The following is a 15650-nucleotide window of genomic DNA, read 5'->3' on the forward strand; positions in this document are numbered from 1 at the left end:
TACAATTATACAGTATATGTATTACTACATATAACAGATATGTAATATTAACTTGATAGAAAGAACAGCTAATTTTAACCCAGAATTTCCACATTTCAGTCTCCTTTTCTATCTATCATAAGAGGAAGAAAAACTGCCAGAGCTCAGTTTCTCAGCTTTATGCTTTTATTATCAGAGCTTATTCCTTTCTCTTCTTCTTGTTATATGGTGTATCTTTGCTAAAAGTTCAACTTGAAGCATGACAAGAAGAGAGGAAAGATCTTGGTCCAGAAATTACAAAAAGAATCATTTCTAAATGAAATTCTTTAAATCAGTTAACCAGGACATCTTTTAATTTGAAAGATCTATCAAATTAACATGTCCCTTGTTTATAAGTAAACATTGAGCATAAATACCATCTTTGTTAAGGTAACTGTGTGTGTGAGTGTGTGTGTGTGTGTGTGTGTGTGTGTGTGTGTGTGTTGGGGAAACACAAGGGTTGGGGAGGTTGAAAGTTTTGGGCTATTAAGTACTAACACATAATATTGAAAACTTCTATCACTGGATGAAATGTTCATGTATCAGTATCGTCCTTAATAGAGACGTGTCTACAAGGGTAATGGAAATGGAAAATGTTCAAAGAGAACTGAATCCCTTTTTCAGCACTTTTTTTCCTTCAAGCTGGGGAAAAAATGATGAAAAGAAGCATCATCATTTGGAATCCTGACTTTGGCATGAAAGTACAAAAATATCACTTGTGAGCACAAACTAAGGCAACTGCGATTCAGATGGACATTTGGAAAATATGATCATAGATGTACTTCCGACGAGAATGTTTTTTGTGCTTCATATTATTTAAGAGAAAAATAACAAATGTATGGGTTATTCTACTAATTATTCAGCCAAAAAATACTAGTTGCCAAAACTGTTACACATTAGGTACTATTATGCCAACCATGCATCCATTACATTAATGTAGAATTCCAAATCAATTACATGAACTGCGAAATAAACTGTTGTTGATTTCTTTTTATTTCCCAGAATTTACCTGTTTATAAACCATTACTAATAATTTCAATAATTAGCTGGACCCCAGAATTTACAGCTATTTGATTCACTCAGAGATATTTATGTATATGGTCTCCAAAACCAATTTTTGTAATGTCTATATGCATATTGTCCACCCAAAGCTTAGTGGTGGCCAGACTTGGCTGAATGTTTTCTCCAGCTCTGGCACTGGCTTCCTCACCTTCTATGATGTAGATGCACTCCCGGTCAGGGGGGTACTTGCTGGGATAGTTCGGAGAGGTGAAGACACCTCCGTCTGCATGTTTTGTCCAACTTCCACACTGCACAGACTTCGTTTCTGAGGTGCTTTGCTTTTCTGGAAAAAAAAATGTTTTTTAAAGCATTATCCAGTTTTTTATAAAACTAAAAATAGGACATTCTTACAATATCCATTAGTAAATTAACTTCTAAATGTTGTCTTAGTCAAAACCAATCAATTATACACACTATAAAATGCTCAGATATTCTGGAATATTAAGAATGTGGGGAAAATAGGAAAATGCAAGTGATTGGAGGTCTTCCACTTGCATTTTTCCAAAGAAACACACCTGTTCCTTGCTTGGTTGCCCCAGACAAATGGAGGATGATTAAACTTGCTACAACTGAAACAAAAAAAGAAAAATTAGAAAGCTTAATGTACACCAAAATGATCAAATTCTATAACAACATAACAATTTAAAGATAAAATGATATCGAAGAAGATTACTTTATCACTTTTAACTGTTCCGAGTAGACTCAGAACTTGCAAAAACTGATGAAATTTACAAATTTGTACGGATAAAATGTACAAATCAGGACAACTTAGGAATCTCCTCAGGAAGTAATGCCAGTTAGGAATGGCTGAGACCCAAACTCCTAAGGCAAATGCAGACTTCATGACTAAAGAGTCAATATTGTCACCTACTCATGTCCCATTACAGCAGGATTTCAGGAGTATGTCTGAGCTGCTCTTTGTGTATGACCTTGCTAGCATCTCTAAAGGAAGAAAGAGGGACAGCAGGTAAAAGGATGAAAAGGAAAAGTTGTGTTTTCATCAGCCATGTTATTGTGTTTTAGAAAATAAATACTTAGGCAAAATCCTATGGCAGGTCGGGGAGGGGAACAGAAGAAAATCAGACTAATGTGGATTGAAGGCATTAAGCAGCATAATTAAAAATGTTTCTTATAAACTGATGAACTACCAAGTAACCCCAGTCCTCAACATTTTCTAAGCTCTGAAATTAATCTCTTCTAGCCTTAACTTTGATTTACTATTTAATATTATCCAGAAATATTTTATAATTTTGAGAAAGGTTATTTCTATAAGCATTTTATTGAGTCAGTTTTTCCAGTATCAGAAAGAGCCTCTGATCTGTAACTTAACAGTAAATCTACGAAGACCACTGAAACTTGCCCTTCTGTTTTACTTCCGTATCCTTGATTTACTTAATATTTTTGCAAAGCCTAAAACTGAGAAAAGTATGAAAGTCATCTAGTGTTCATAATGTCTGATTTTTCATTCTCTATTTCTGTTTTTATTATTGACTTTTTTGCTCGATTACCTAAAAGCCCTAAGTTCCATTAGGTGTATAATCATACGTCCACTTTAAAACGCATTTGGAAAAGGGAAGGTATAATTCACAATGCTTTCCTTAACTAAAGGTCACTACAGGATCTTACAAATTTATGCTTAAAGATTATTCCAGGAAAAGTATGTGGGCCTTGCTATTAGTATTTGAGAAATGATGTCAATTATTGTACTTTGTACTCTAGCCTGGCTCTCTGCTTTTAGATTAAAATATCAGTCTTTGCTATTGTCTGTGTTCAAGCAGGAAAACAAAAGTCTTACTTTAACTTGCCGTGTTTCTACACCTACACACACGCACGCGCACACACCCGGGTGTACAGCCATCAGTATCAAGCTGGAGTTTGGGTGTTTTCACTCTGCTTTTCCTGTTCTGCTGGCATCACATCGTGGAGCGTGTGCTGTGATTAACACAGCGGCAAAGCCGGTCCTTTGACTGCGTGGCATAGCCACCCTAATCCTTGCTTTATACTGTGAGATTTCCACCATACATTTTCTTACACTGCCGTTTACTCGATGACTTCTGACACTATTTTCCTCCAATCCCCCCCCCGCCCCAATTGCACGCGCACCCCACACTCGTGAAGCAACACTAGAGGGCTATCTACTCTCCGGCAGAGTTGAGGTTGGCCCTCGCCCTCCCCTCGGGGGGCTGCGTTCAGATGAACCACAAACTACCCACGGGGGTGGGCAGGCGGGCCGGCCGAGCTCCAGAAGCCCCCGAAAGGAACTATCAGGCCAGCTCTCTCCCTCCTTCCACAGGCCACCTCGCTCTTGCGCACGTGCCCACCCCCGAACTACTCGCCATGCTCTGCCCCGGGACGTTCCTGCCCACGGAAACGCTGTTTTCCGCGGCAGATTCTGCGATCCAGTGACCACCGCCTTGCGCAGCCCGCACGCCGGTTCTATGATGCTGCGATACAGAAAGTTTACATCTGCCCCAGACTCGCGGGGCCTGCACGGTCCGGCGGGAGCGCGGCGGTGGCCGGGCTTTCCCTGCGCGTTCGGCCACGAGGGAGGGCAGGCGGGGAGGACGGCACCCGGAGAGCCTCGGCGCGGCGGGAAAGGTACTCACTGTGAAACAAACTGCGTCCATAGATCATGTCTGTTCGTTACACCCGAGGCTCCGATCTCCACTAATTCCATTTAGAGACAGGGAGACTTCCAGTGGTCGGGGAGAGGTGGGAGTCGAGAGGTGTTTTGGATACGCAAACCGAGAGCAAATGAAGGCGGGGGGCGGGGGAGAGAGAGGGGAGAAGGAGATCGGAGCCCACACGGCAGCAAGATCCGGACCCGTGCGTCCTCCGCCCCGGGCTCGCGCTCGCCCTCTCAGCGCCGCGAGGCCAGCAGCATCCTTGCCGTGAAGCGCGCCTCACACCCGGGCGCCGGGCGCCACCATCAGCGCCGCCGGCGACAGCACCCTCCTCCTTTGCATCACCGCCGCCGCCGCAGCCGTCAGGAGGGCGCGCGGGCAGTCGGCGCGCGGGCGAGCCCTGGGGCGTCCCGAGCCGGAGCCGGGCGGCGGGCGCGGCGAGAGGAGGGGGGCCCAGTCCGGACCGACGGCAGCCACGGAGCGGACGGCTGCGGCTGTGGGGCTCGCTCAGTCCCCGGTTTCATACGCCACGAGCAGCAGGTCGGAGCAGCCTCCGCGGGAGGATGTCCAGCAGCCCTCCTCTCTCCAGCCCTTGGGGATCTTCCGCTGAGGCATTGAAGACCGGAGGAAGGGGTCCGTCATCGGCTCGCCGGGCTGCGCGCCACCTCTGCGATCTCGCGGAACGAGGAGCGGGGGGGTGGGCGTCTGGGAGGAGGGCCGGAGGGTGGTGGAGGGGAACCGAGGTGGCAAAGGGGGGCGGGGACGGGAGGGCGGTGGTTGTGGGGGAGCGGGAAAATGATAGAGTTACCAGGTGGGCGCCTGAGTCATCGCCTGGGGCTGCGCGGTCCTCCGGGAAGCCCGGGGCCGGCGTGAAATCGGGCCGCTCCGCGCGGCCGGCGCCCCCGGGGCTGGTGCGCAGCGGAATGGGGCGGCGACGGCGGCAGCAGCAAGGACAGCACAGCAGCTCCGATCCCGGGGCGGGGGGAGGGGGACGGGGGGAGGACCAGGCTGGGTTCCGTCACTCGGCCAGCCTGGGCCGAGGGGGCCAGAAGCGCGCCGGCAAATCCGAAGCTGCATCCTCGTGCCGGATAAAAGGCGTGCAAGGGGGAGGGGCCGCCATGTGAAAATCCCTTTCGGGGTTCAAATGTTCACTTTTTAACGATTAGAATTTTCGGCCGATCTGTCCCCCACCCCTCATATTCGATCTGTCTAGAAGAAATGGGTTCTGACTCCCTTCGGGGGTGAAGGCTTTGCCATTTACTCCGGTCTCGGGCTGGGAGACGAGGCAGGGGCGCGCCGGAGGCAAAGGCAGCCTTAAAAGTTTCGCGTTTTATCACCTGGCCTGTTGCGGAGGTCGCCCGCAACAAACTGCTCCTGCAAAGACACGGGCTTCTAGCAATTTTCCTTCACCCTCCCCAAAATATTTAAAACCCCCAAGGCAAACACAGATCACTTCCTACCCCACCCCTTCATGGATAGACGCGCGCGCGCGCAGCGCGTTCAACTCGGAGAGAAAGAGGAAATTAAAAAAAAAAAGAAAGAAAAGAAAAGAAAGAAAGAAAGAAAAAAGAGTTGCTAGGCAAACAGCTCCGAAAAAAACCCAGTTTGTAAAATGCAAATAAATGAATATGAAAAACAGTAAACCCGGGGCGGCCCGAGGAGCGCGCGGAGCGGGGAGTCCCCCCTGGGCGCTGCAGCGCCACCTCCTACCCTCCCGGCTGCGTCCCGCCCTCCAGCCGCTGCAGACTCCGCCCGCGCCCACTGGCCGCTAGCCGCACCTCCGGGCCACGCAGAGGCCGGCGACCCCCGGCCCCCGCCTCGGCGGCGCGGGACCCCAGGGGCGTTCAGCCGCAGGCCCCGCGCCTCCCACTCCGCAGACCGGACTGGGACTCCTGTTGGGGATGATGGCGGTGAGGAGGTGGGCGTAGGGAGAATTAAAGGAGGTAGAAAGCGGAGAGGCGCTTTGCTGCAAAGACTAGGGTCACCTCAAAAGGCAGAAGAGAGAGGCAAGGGCCGGGAGAGTGGCCCGGAGACTGGTGGCCACCGGGCTGCTGCCGCCGCCGGGCTCCCGGCCTGACCTCCACCTTCTAGCACCTGCTGCTGCGGCTCGGGGCAGCCCGCGTGGGCGCGTGCATGCGCGCGGGGGCGGGTGACCGCTCGCTGCTGTCCTGCCCTCATTTTCCCAGCAGAGCCGCTGGGAGAGGGTAGAGGTCTACAGACCAATAATTTGCAATGAGGTCACCCCCAGGGCCGGGGGGAATCCCCGAGCCCTGGAAGCAACCTGGAAGACTCCTTCCATCAAGCTTTTGACCCTTTGATTCCCGGAAGCTGCAGGCCCTCGACGGTGGGGTAAAGTGATCAAATACAGAAGGGCGCGCGCGTGCTTGCGTGCGGGCGTGCGTGTGTGTTTCCGTCCATTTAATGGAAAGTGGGTAGATGGGGCAGGATGGAATGGAGAGCTAGAGCGAGAGAAGGAGAACGCCAGACCGCCAGACCGCCATACCAAGAGAAAAAGAGAGGTGAGATTGGGAGAGAGAGAGAGAGAGAGAGACGCAGAGATAGAGAGAGCACAGAGAGGGAGAGAGACTGCGCGCCCGCGGAACGCCAACTCCATCTGAACTTGGTGCCTGCAAGGGGAGCTACAGGCTTGAGAAAGGAGCAAGGGGTGAGCTGAAGGATGAAGAGCCCGGAGGAGTGTCTCAGAAAATCCGGGTGTACCTGCCCACGTATGTACTTGTAAAAGGATCAAAGGGGAAAAATAGCAGAAGGTCCCGAGGGAGTTGTGTGACCCACGTGCGATTCTTGTGCCAGCGTGGGGGTTTTGTGTGTGTGTGTGTGTTAGGGCGGGGGAATGAGTGGATGGGAGTGGAGTTGAGAAAGAGTGGCTAGTGCACGGTTAGAGCGGTTAGTAGATGGTGAATAGATGACAAAGGAAACAGGTCACCGATGGGGGAGGGAGGGTCATTGAAAACTGGTCAGTGACGCAAGTTGGTAGTAGAATGTTGAGGTGTTTAAGAATGGATAGTAATTATTTTTTGCATCCAAAAATCTTATTTACAGAAACAATTTTTTGGAAAAAAATATCCTTCAATGAAACAGTGGCAACGTTAACATTTTTCTTAAGGGAAACCACTGTATTTCTCAATAGCAATTTGAAGGTAGAAGAAGGGAAAGTTGGTCGTTGCTAAATCCGTCCACTCAAGTATGTCTAACATTTTTTCCCTTCTCTTTGCTTTCCCAGGACACAGGTCGTTGTAATGTAGCCAAGAAAGTGGCCACTGAAATATTCCTAGACCAATGGGTGGTCCTTGCATCTGAAGGGGGATCCAGGAAATTCAGGAAGGAAATCCCAGGGGGAAAAAAAGAGGGGCACCCAAACCTTTTGTCCATGTCTTTATTCCTCCCATATCCCATTGGCCAGCATGTCTGTATTTGAGATCAAATTCTCATAAATAGGGGCCTGCCTCCTGGGCTGTGCCTGGGGCTGAAGGGTTGCACTTCTGCTCAAACCTCAGTGCTGATGGAATGAGAGTGCACATCCCAGACCTGGTCCATGACAGCGGCTCTCAGGTCCTCTATTCACTTCTTCACTCACCAAGAGACAGAGTCAGGAAGATGCTAAGACTTTTCCTCTGCTCCCCTAATCCTTCCAGGTTATGGCTGCAACTTTTTCCTTGAAGAGTCCATTCATTTTCCTACACACACACATGCACAAGGACTTTTAACCATCCACCACATCCTGCTTGCTTGGCAAACTCTTCTCATTTTTGAGTTCTAAACTACTGCTTGCTGAGTAATGCTGCCTCCCTGACGGAGACTCACGAGTTTTTACTTTCTGAGAAAAGCTGACATATGGGAAAAGTTCAGCTTCTCCAAGGGAAGGTTTTGCACACATATGGCCAAATTTCAAGATGTGATTTTGTTGAAAGAGAGAGCTTATAAACTGCTAGCTTTTATAAGTTCAATGTGCTGTCCTAGAAGAGGGTGCTTTGTCACATTTCTCCAAAGTTAGCATTGCAGTAGAGACTACTTATAGGATATAAGGCAGAATTAATGCCTCTTGAACCCAATTTATACTATCACTCGCTTCCTTTGAGCCTGCACCCTATAACAATGAGTGATAAGGAGGATTTCCAAAACCCTATAAAGAATCGGTGTAGGACACTTGCTCTTCTGATTCAAAAGTAAGTAGTATTTAGCTACATACAGGTAGTTCTCTATAGAAAATAATAAAGCTCCAGGCCCACTAGGGATCTTTCATTAATTCATCTGCAGTATTGACATCTTCATGGGGTTTTTTTTAATAGCTAAAATAAGTGATGTTACCAAAAAAAAATGACCAAAATCAATAATGTTTCTGATACATTCTGTATTATATTAGTTTCTTGAAAATTTCCTACCATATTTTAATCGACATAGTTCTGAGCTGTAAAGTTCTGTTTCTTCCATTTTATTAACTCAATATACAAGTCATAATATTAGTTTATCAAAAACACCTGATAAATAATTGCCGCCAAATAATGGAATTTCTTTGGAAAATTATCTGCAATATTCTAGTATGAAACTGGTTTTAAGCAGTATTGATGAAGCCATTTCCTTGCAGTCTGTAAATGTATCCTGACAGAGTAGAAAATTTTCATAAAATAGAAGACAGATACAACCTTTGAAATCTCACATTTAAACCAGACAGGATATGTTATGAAAATGAATAGGGAATATAAATTATGATTATCTTCCCAGTACGAATATATTGTATTATATCAGGTCAGATTATGAGAACCGAGTTAATATCTGAGTTAAAATCACAGAGGACTAAGTTAAAATTATCTTAGTTTGTAATTGAAAAGCACAGCATAGTTCTGTTTGTCCAAAAGTTATAAGCTGATGCTTTTGACTAATGTATTTTATTCAATCCAATTCTGGATAATTCTTGCTTCACTTAAAAATCCTCAGTGGACCACAGTTTACTGACATTCCTAAATGTCAGCAGCCCTTTTAATCCGAATGAGCAATTGATAATTCAGTACAATCTCCTCCATCCTCAACTACTCTGAGATACTATGTAGGGAATATCTGCTCCACTTTACCATTTCATCTGCACTAACATATAGTTTTCATCTCTGTCAACAATTTTATAATACCAGTTTTGACTGTTTAGGACACAATAGAGTGGTGATTTTCTGGTCTCTGTGTGCATGTGAGTGAGCAATCCTCAGTCTTATCCTGTCTTATAATTTTACAAATGAAGAAAATGAGACCAAAAGAAGTGCAGAGATTTCCCCAATGCTGCTTTATTTGTAACATAATAACTGATGGAATCCTAGATCTTCTAACTCACAGGGGGAAGAAAAGTAGGAAAAAAAGCTTGCTACTCAATTTGGATTCTTTTCACCTGAGTTCAAAGGAAAGCCTTAATTTCTTCTGCTTTTTTTCACTACTCACATTCAGCCAGAGTGTGCATGCCTCCAGAGCCACTGCTGAATGTAATAAGTGCATCCATGGGCCTTAGCTTAAAAAAAATCCAAAAAGCAATTAAAGAAAATAGCAAGTCCATTGTAAGAAAAAGCTCAGGGAGCAGAAATTTCTTGGGACATAGAAGGTAAAAATGGAGAATGGCAGAGTTTTTTGTGTTGTTATAGTCTTACTGGAATAAATGAGTAATTATACACACAGACACACACACAACATAAGGAGACAGAAGGTGGGTAGACATTGCATATATCCAAAACTGAATAATAACCATATGACTTGTTAGAAGAAATTGCAATTCTTTAATAAGATTTTTACAATATTTAAATGTGAGGCATAGAAGTTAAGAACACTGGAATCAGTAATGTCTTTTTAGAATGCCAGGTCTGTAAATTAGAAGATATATAAAATCACTTAAACTTTCTTAGCCTACTTGCTCTTATCTTTAAAACAGAAATAATATATAGAGTTATTGAATAATTAAATGGAATGACAGATAAAGCACTGAACACAGTGTCAGGCACGCATAAATAATTATGCCAGTTTTTATTAACACAGTGATCAAAAACACCTATTTTTGTGTCTTGCAGATGGAAACAATTCCATAAAAACCTAGGTACCTGGATAATATTTATACCTACACCTATATCTATACATGTACCTATACCTATTTTTACATCTATATCTATATATTTATCTATAGCTATAGCTGTAGGATAGCTATATCATCAAGCTCTATATACTTTTATAGCTTAATATAAAAATACTTATAGATATCTAAGCTGAGAAAGTTTGGCATATATCACAGCCAAGCAAAATAACTAATACAAATAATGTGAGAAACTCTTAAGAAAACAGAAGATAGTTGTGTCCTGAGTTGGGAAACCTGGAGCCTGCAGCAGAGATAGAGAAGACTAGGGGCTGTGAGTGGGGTTTGCTGAGAGAGCTTTATAGTAATGTCACAACTCTCCCTTTCATTGCTCTGGATGCTTCTGCCAATACACTTTTCTTAAAAGCTTTGTGGGTTTCCTATAGATCTTACTGGGGTCTCCTCCATAAGATAAAAATTACATTAATAAATCTCTTTGAGAGATTTCCTTCTCTGCTTTGGGCTAAGAGTTAGGGGCTGTGGAATATGCCTTTTAAGATCATTAGTTGCCCTATTGTCTAGTTGAGAGAATCTACAATGTACATGTAAGATTCTTGAGACCTTTTCTTCTAGCTGAATTATTAATCAAGATTCTTACAGTGGTAACTTTGATTTGAACTTATCCTGAAGTCCTGTTTTACTGGCTATGTCCTGGTTTTAACTTTTATTTTGAAGTCGTTTCTTAATTGTGAGTGTATTTTGCTATCTGCAAAGTCTGAGGATGACAAAAAGTTTTATTTTTTGAATTTAGCAGGTTCTGACTCCTTTATGTTTTCTCTAAATTCTGCTTGAAATGTCAACAGTTCCATCATTAGCTTTTCTCTCTCTAGGTGTGTCTTATCATACACAGCTAAAATAAGCCTATTGGCATTTTCTTAGTAAAGCTCAGATTGATCACATCATTAGGTATGTTTTCTATTTTCTAAATTAAAGAAGGTGGCAGTTTTGTTAAACTTTCCACCACTGTACAATGCATGTCAACTTTTCTCCTGCCTCTGGTAACAATTTCTGCATTATCTTCTCAGCTCCCACTAAATCTCCTTAAAAACCTTTAGGCTTCCAACTTCTGCTCAGTCCCAAAGCCAATGACACTTGATTTAGCCTTATTTTCTTTTTTTAACACCTGCATCTTCTCACTTCCAGCTACTAATTCTATTCCAGTTATATATTGCTGTGTAACATACTGCTCCAAGACCTTGCCTTACAACAAACCATCAAGAAGATTGTGGAAGGATGGCTTGTTTCTGATCCATGTGGTACCAGCTGATGTAGCTAGAACTGAGCATCAACTTCCAAGATAACTTCTTTACTCCCATATGTGATGCCTTGGTGCCCCTTTTTCTCTCTTTCATTCTTCCACTCTCAAGCAATGATGCTTCCTTCCCCAGTGTTTTCCGCATGGGCTGGGCTTCTCACAACATGGTAGTATCAGGTTATTTGCACATCTTACAGTGGTTTCTGACTTATGAGGAACAGGGAATAGAAGCTGCTAGGCCAGTGAAACTGTCCTCTTCAACTAGTGCATGATCATTTCTGTCATATTCTGCTGAACAAAGCAATTACAGGGTCCACTCAGATTCAAGGGAAGAGAGAAGTAGAATTTACCTCCTATTGGCAAAGTGACATGGTCACATTGAAGAAGAACATGAGGGACTGGAGAGATTGTGGAGCCTATCCTCAGAATATATGATCTCTCATACATGCCCCATTGCTATCTCTGGGCTGGAAAGCATAAATGTGACTGTAAGGCTGAGTGCAGTATAAAGGAACATCACGGGACTCCCCTGGCAGTCCAGTGGTTAGGACTCCACGCTTCCATTGCAGGGGTCCCGGGTTCGATCGCTGGTTAGGGAACTAATACCCCACAAGCTGAGCAATGCGACCACAAAAACAAAAACAAAAAAACTAAAGGGAGACCAGGGGTGTGGCCACTGTGGGGCAAAAGATGTCCCAGTCAGGTATGTACACTGAGATGGTAATTTTTATATTAAGCAAATAGAATCAAAGCAAAATAAATATCATGAGAAAAAAAGTTGTCATATATTTATAGAAAAAAAAGAAATATGACAAGTTGATATAATGTTCCTCACCATATATACAGCTAAAATTTAGCCTGATTAACATTTTGTAAAAAAGAACAACTGAAAAAATAGTGAATTATATGAAATAATAATTGCAGTTTAAGATTTTTAACACAATCCTCTCAGAAACTGACTGCTTAAATATATTTAAAATTAGCAAATGTTGGGAACATATGAACATAAGCTCAATTTATTTGATGTAAGCAGAAATTTAATTCAATGTAACAAACAAAATGAGTTTATTACTCATTTTAAACTCTTATTAAGCATTTATTAAAAACAAATACATCATATGCAAAAAACAAACCTGGTAAATTCAAAAGATAAACATACAGAACTAATATCAGAATACAGTAATATATCCTCCTGAAGGCATTATTCTTCTTGCTATAACACATCATCTAAGCATTCTTTAAAATTGGGTATGCTAAAAATATCTTTCTTTTCACTGTTGAATTTAAGTAATAGGTTACATGCTTTTAAATTTCAGTTTCAAAGTGTTTTTTCTTTAACACTAACAATATAGCTCTATTGACTTTTTTGTGCCCCATGTTTCTTTTCAGAAGATTGTTGTCAATGTAATTCTTATTTTCTGAGATCTGTGTTTGTTTCTGTTGATCTGCATTGGTTGTTTTCTTTTTTCCTTTCTTCATAATCTTTTAGAAATTTCTTTTGCATTTGATTTTATTAAATTTTATTATTGTTATTCTAGCTGCTTATTTTTTCTCCAAAATATTATGTTCAGTATTCATATGTGTTTTTGGTTCGAGGTCCTATAACATTCTTTGTTATTATTAACATGAAATATTTCTTCCCATTTTTTATTATCTTACCCGTCTTTCATTCTGAGATGTGTGCATAATCTTACATCTGTTCATCTCCAAGAATTTTTTTTCCTGATACCTTCTGGGAAAGTACTTCAATGTTGACCGTTTCAATCAACTCATTTAACATTTTAACAATGATTACTGTTATGCCCAATATTTCTAATATATTCTCCTTGTGTGTCAGTTTTTAATTACTATAAAATAAACCAACTCAAAACTTAATGGCTAAAAACAATAATCCATTTATTAGCTCATGATTTTGTGGGTCAACAATTAGCTGGGTTCAGTTGGGTAGATTTCCTGCTGGTCTGACCTCAGGTCATTCATTCAGGAGTAGTCACTTGGTGGCTAAATTAGTGTGTGATGTACTAAGATTGTCTCATGCAGATGCCTTGCATCCTTTCAGAGTGCTTACCCAGCAATTGTGAAATTTTTCATTATTCCCTTGGGACTAGAAACTGTCTCGATATGATGCTTATGTAAAGAAAGAACAAAAATTTAAGTCTTAGCTTGTTCTTCTACACCTGAAATTACGTGATGGGACTTTGCAGTGTATCTTGGGTCAGAAAAACTGTAATGTTTCCCTCTTGATTTAGCCATTCCCTATACCTTGCTCCATCTCATAATAGCCCCGTCCCGAGTATTACTCTTGTCCAGAGCATCTGGCTTCTTTTGTAATTGCTCAACCCAAGAAGGATTTGATATGGAGTATACTGAAGGATGACAAGCAACTATGCACTGTGGAAATTTGGGATAGAAAACAGAATAGGGTGCCTTGGCATATGCCATATGGCTACTATCTCTATATTAAAGTCAGGCTGGGGTAGGGAAGTGGGACCCTGAGACCTGTGATGGAGATACCATGGTGGCTGTGCTTGGGAACTTTGAACTTTCAGATTTCCCTAAATCCTCTGGGTCAGCGCAGGTGTCTCATCTACAATTGCTCAAGAAAAGCAGCCTCCCCTTGTCTCAAATCCATGTAATTCCCTACTCCAAGGCAAAGGCCGTACAGAATGATGCTTGCCCTCTCAAGATCCAACCTCACCTGCTACAAGGTTCAAGACCAAATACTAGGTTCAAATCTCAGCGTGGCTTAACTAGGGAAGTCCTGTCTCCATTTTGAGATGAAAGAGATTATTAGCAGAAACTGAGAATGGTTCTTGAGGATGCTACATGCCCTCAAAAGCAGCATCTCCAGCTGATCCATTGTAAGCCATTGTTTTCTTAACGCTTCAAAGAAATATTCCAGTGATTTATTAGTAGCTATTAGTGCTTGCTTTAGATGTCCTTGTCAAGTCGTTAAATTCTGAGTTATAGGAAAGTTCCCCCATGTCAAAAATGTCTTATTGGTATTTACATTTTGTCCCCAGCATGGCACCTGCTCATTAATTCCAAGGCCCTACTAATAATTCTGTTCCCTTCAAAACACTAACAGAATTTCTGCCACTGGGACATGGTGATCCTTGAGCCCAGTCATCAGTCGAGAATCAGCTAATGGCATTTAGGAAGTGAGTTTTAAATCGTAAGTGGTTATGTATATTCAATTTAGAAAATAATTGTCTTCCTGTATTTGAGCAAATGTTAGAGCTTGAGGTTAGATTGATTTTAGAAATAAGAAACTAGAGCTCATCATATTTTTGTGCATTGAGTACACACTCTGTTAGATTTATATCCATTTAGTATTTTCTTTTGCTCCACAAAACAATTTTATTTCCAAGTTTGAATGAGATGTTCCCCACGATATCCATATAGCTACCATGAAGATTCCACCTGAAACCTCAACTCTAAAAATGGGAAAAATATTTGTAATAGATGCTACAGCTGCAGAAGCCTACAATATATATTAGGAATGATTCCAAATAATTGAGAGGGGTAATCAAACTAATGCCAAATGTATTATTTGTGTAAATTTGTGGTCATGACAATCATCTTGGTGAGTAGACATTTATCTCTTTTGTTTGTTTTTGGAGTTTCTCCCATATTAGTTTTCAGATGACAAAATCTTCCAGGGAGGAACAGAGCTCTTATATAAAGCCTCTTCTTTTTGAGTGTTTGCTTTCCTTTTCAAGAAGGTTCGGTATTGAATAAACAGAGTAGATTTGCCAGGGAGTGAGAGAAGAAGGTCAGACTGATTCATGAAGAGCCAATGTGCTGTCCTAAAATAACACTCCTTACACAGCCACAGGATATGCTTTGCACATCCAAGGCCAACTTACCTAGGTAATAATACTAATAGTATAGATTACTTGCAAAAATAATAATTATAATTTTGATTCCCCAAAATGGGAAAAAAGTGCTTAATAAATGAAAATATATTAGATAGATAGTAGATCGATAGATAAGAAGTGAATATTTATACATATGTTAGAATGTAATATCTTATCTATCTAGAATTTACTTTCAAGTACCAGCTTGTCCATCTTTTGGAAATGAGGATTTGCACTTCCTTAGGTAATCAGGACATTATTTTAAAGATGAAACATATAGTTCTTGTTACCCTTAGCAGTAAGGATTTTTTTAATAATTTATTCTTAGTATATACCTTTGACTCATTTTTAAAATTTTAGGCACATAACTTAGGATTCATAACTACATACATATGGATAGAGGTGCTTGAAAAGAAAATCTGCTCTTCTGGAATACTGAATATAAAATTAAAGCCCATTACTGTAAGCAGAATTTGGATAAAACAAATGAAATATGGAACATAGTTTTTAAAGAGATTATTAAAATATAACAAGTTTGCAGTTTCCTTAAACAGTATAAAATATAAAAATATATTAATCCACTCCTGCCTCCAGGGTAGAGGGTGATTTAGGGTCGTCCAACTAATACATTAAATTTTACGGCCAAAGTGACTGATCAGTGATGAACACTTCAGCAAATCAAGCAAATGATACTATGACACTGTTTCTGTCAA

At 41.9% G+C, this 15650-nt stretch overlaps 1 protein-coding gene across 1 annotated transcript in view; it reads right to left on the minus strand.

The window, feature by feature from the left end:
• Window positions 1-3714, minus strand: part of NETO1 (neuropilin and tolloid like 1) — an 86776-nt gene extending 83062 nt beyond the window's left edge. Inside the window, exons 1-3 of the mRNA XM_060119092.1 lie at window positions 3687-3714; window positions 1596-1649; window positions 1229-1363 (exon numbers count right to left, since the gene is read on the minus strand). Coding sequence (XP_059975075.1) covers window positions 1229-1363; window positions 1596-1649; window positions 3687-3714 — 217 coding nt within the window. The remainder of the gene's footprint in view (window positions 1-1228; window positions 1364-1595; window positions 1650-3686) is intronic.
• Between the last annotated feature and the right edge of the window lie 11936 nt (window positions 3715-15650).

The sequence above is a fragment of the Mesoplodon densirostris genome, chromosome 15 (genome assembly GCF_025265405.1).
Source record: "Mesoplodon densirostris isolate mMesDen1 chromosome 15, mMesDen1 primary haplotype, whole genome shotgun sequence".
In the NCBI taxonomy this organism is placed as follows: domain Eukaryota; kingdom Metazoa; phylum Chordata; class Mammalia; order Artiodactyla; family Ziphiidae; genus Mesoplodon; species Mesoplodon densirostris.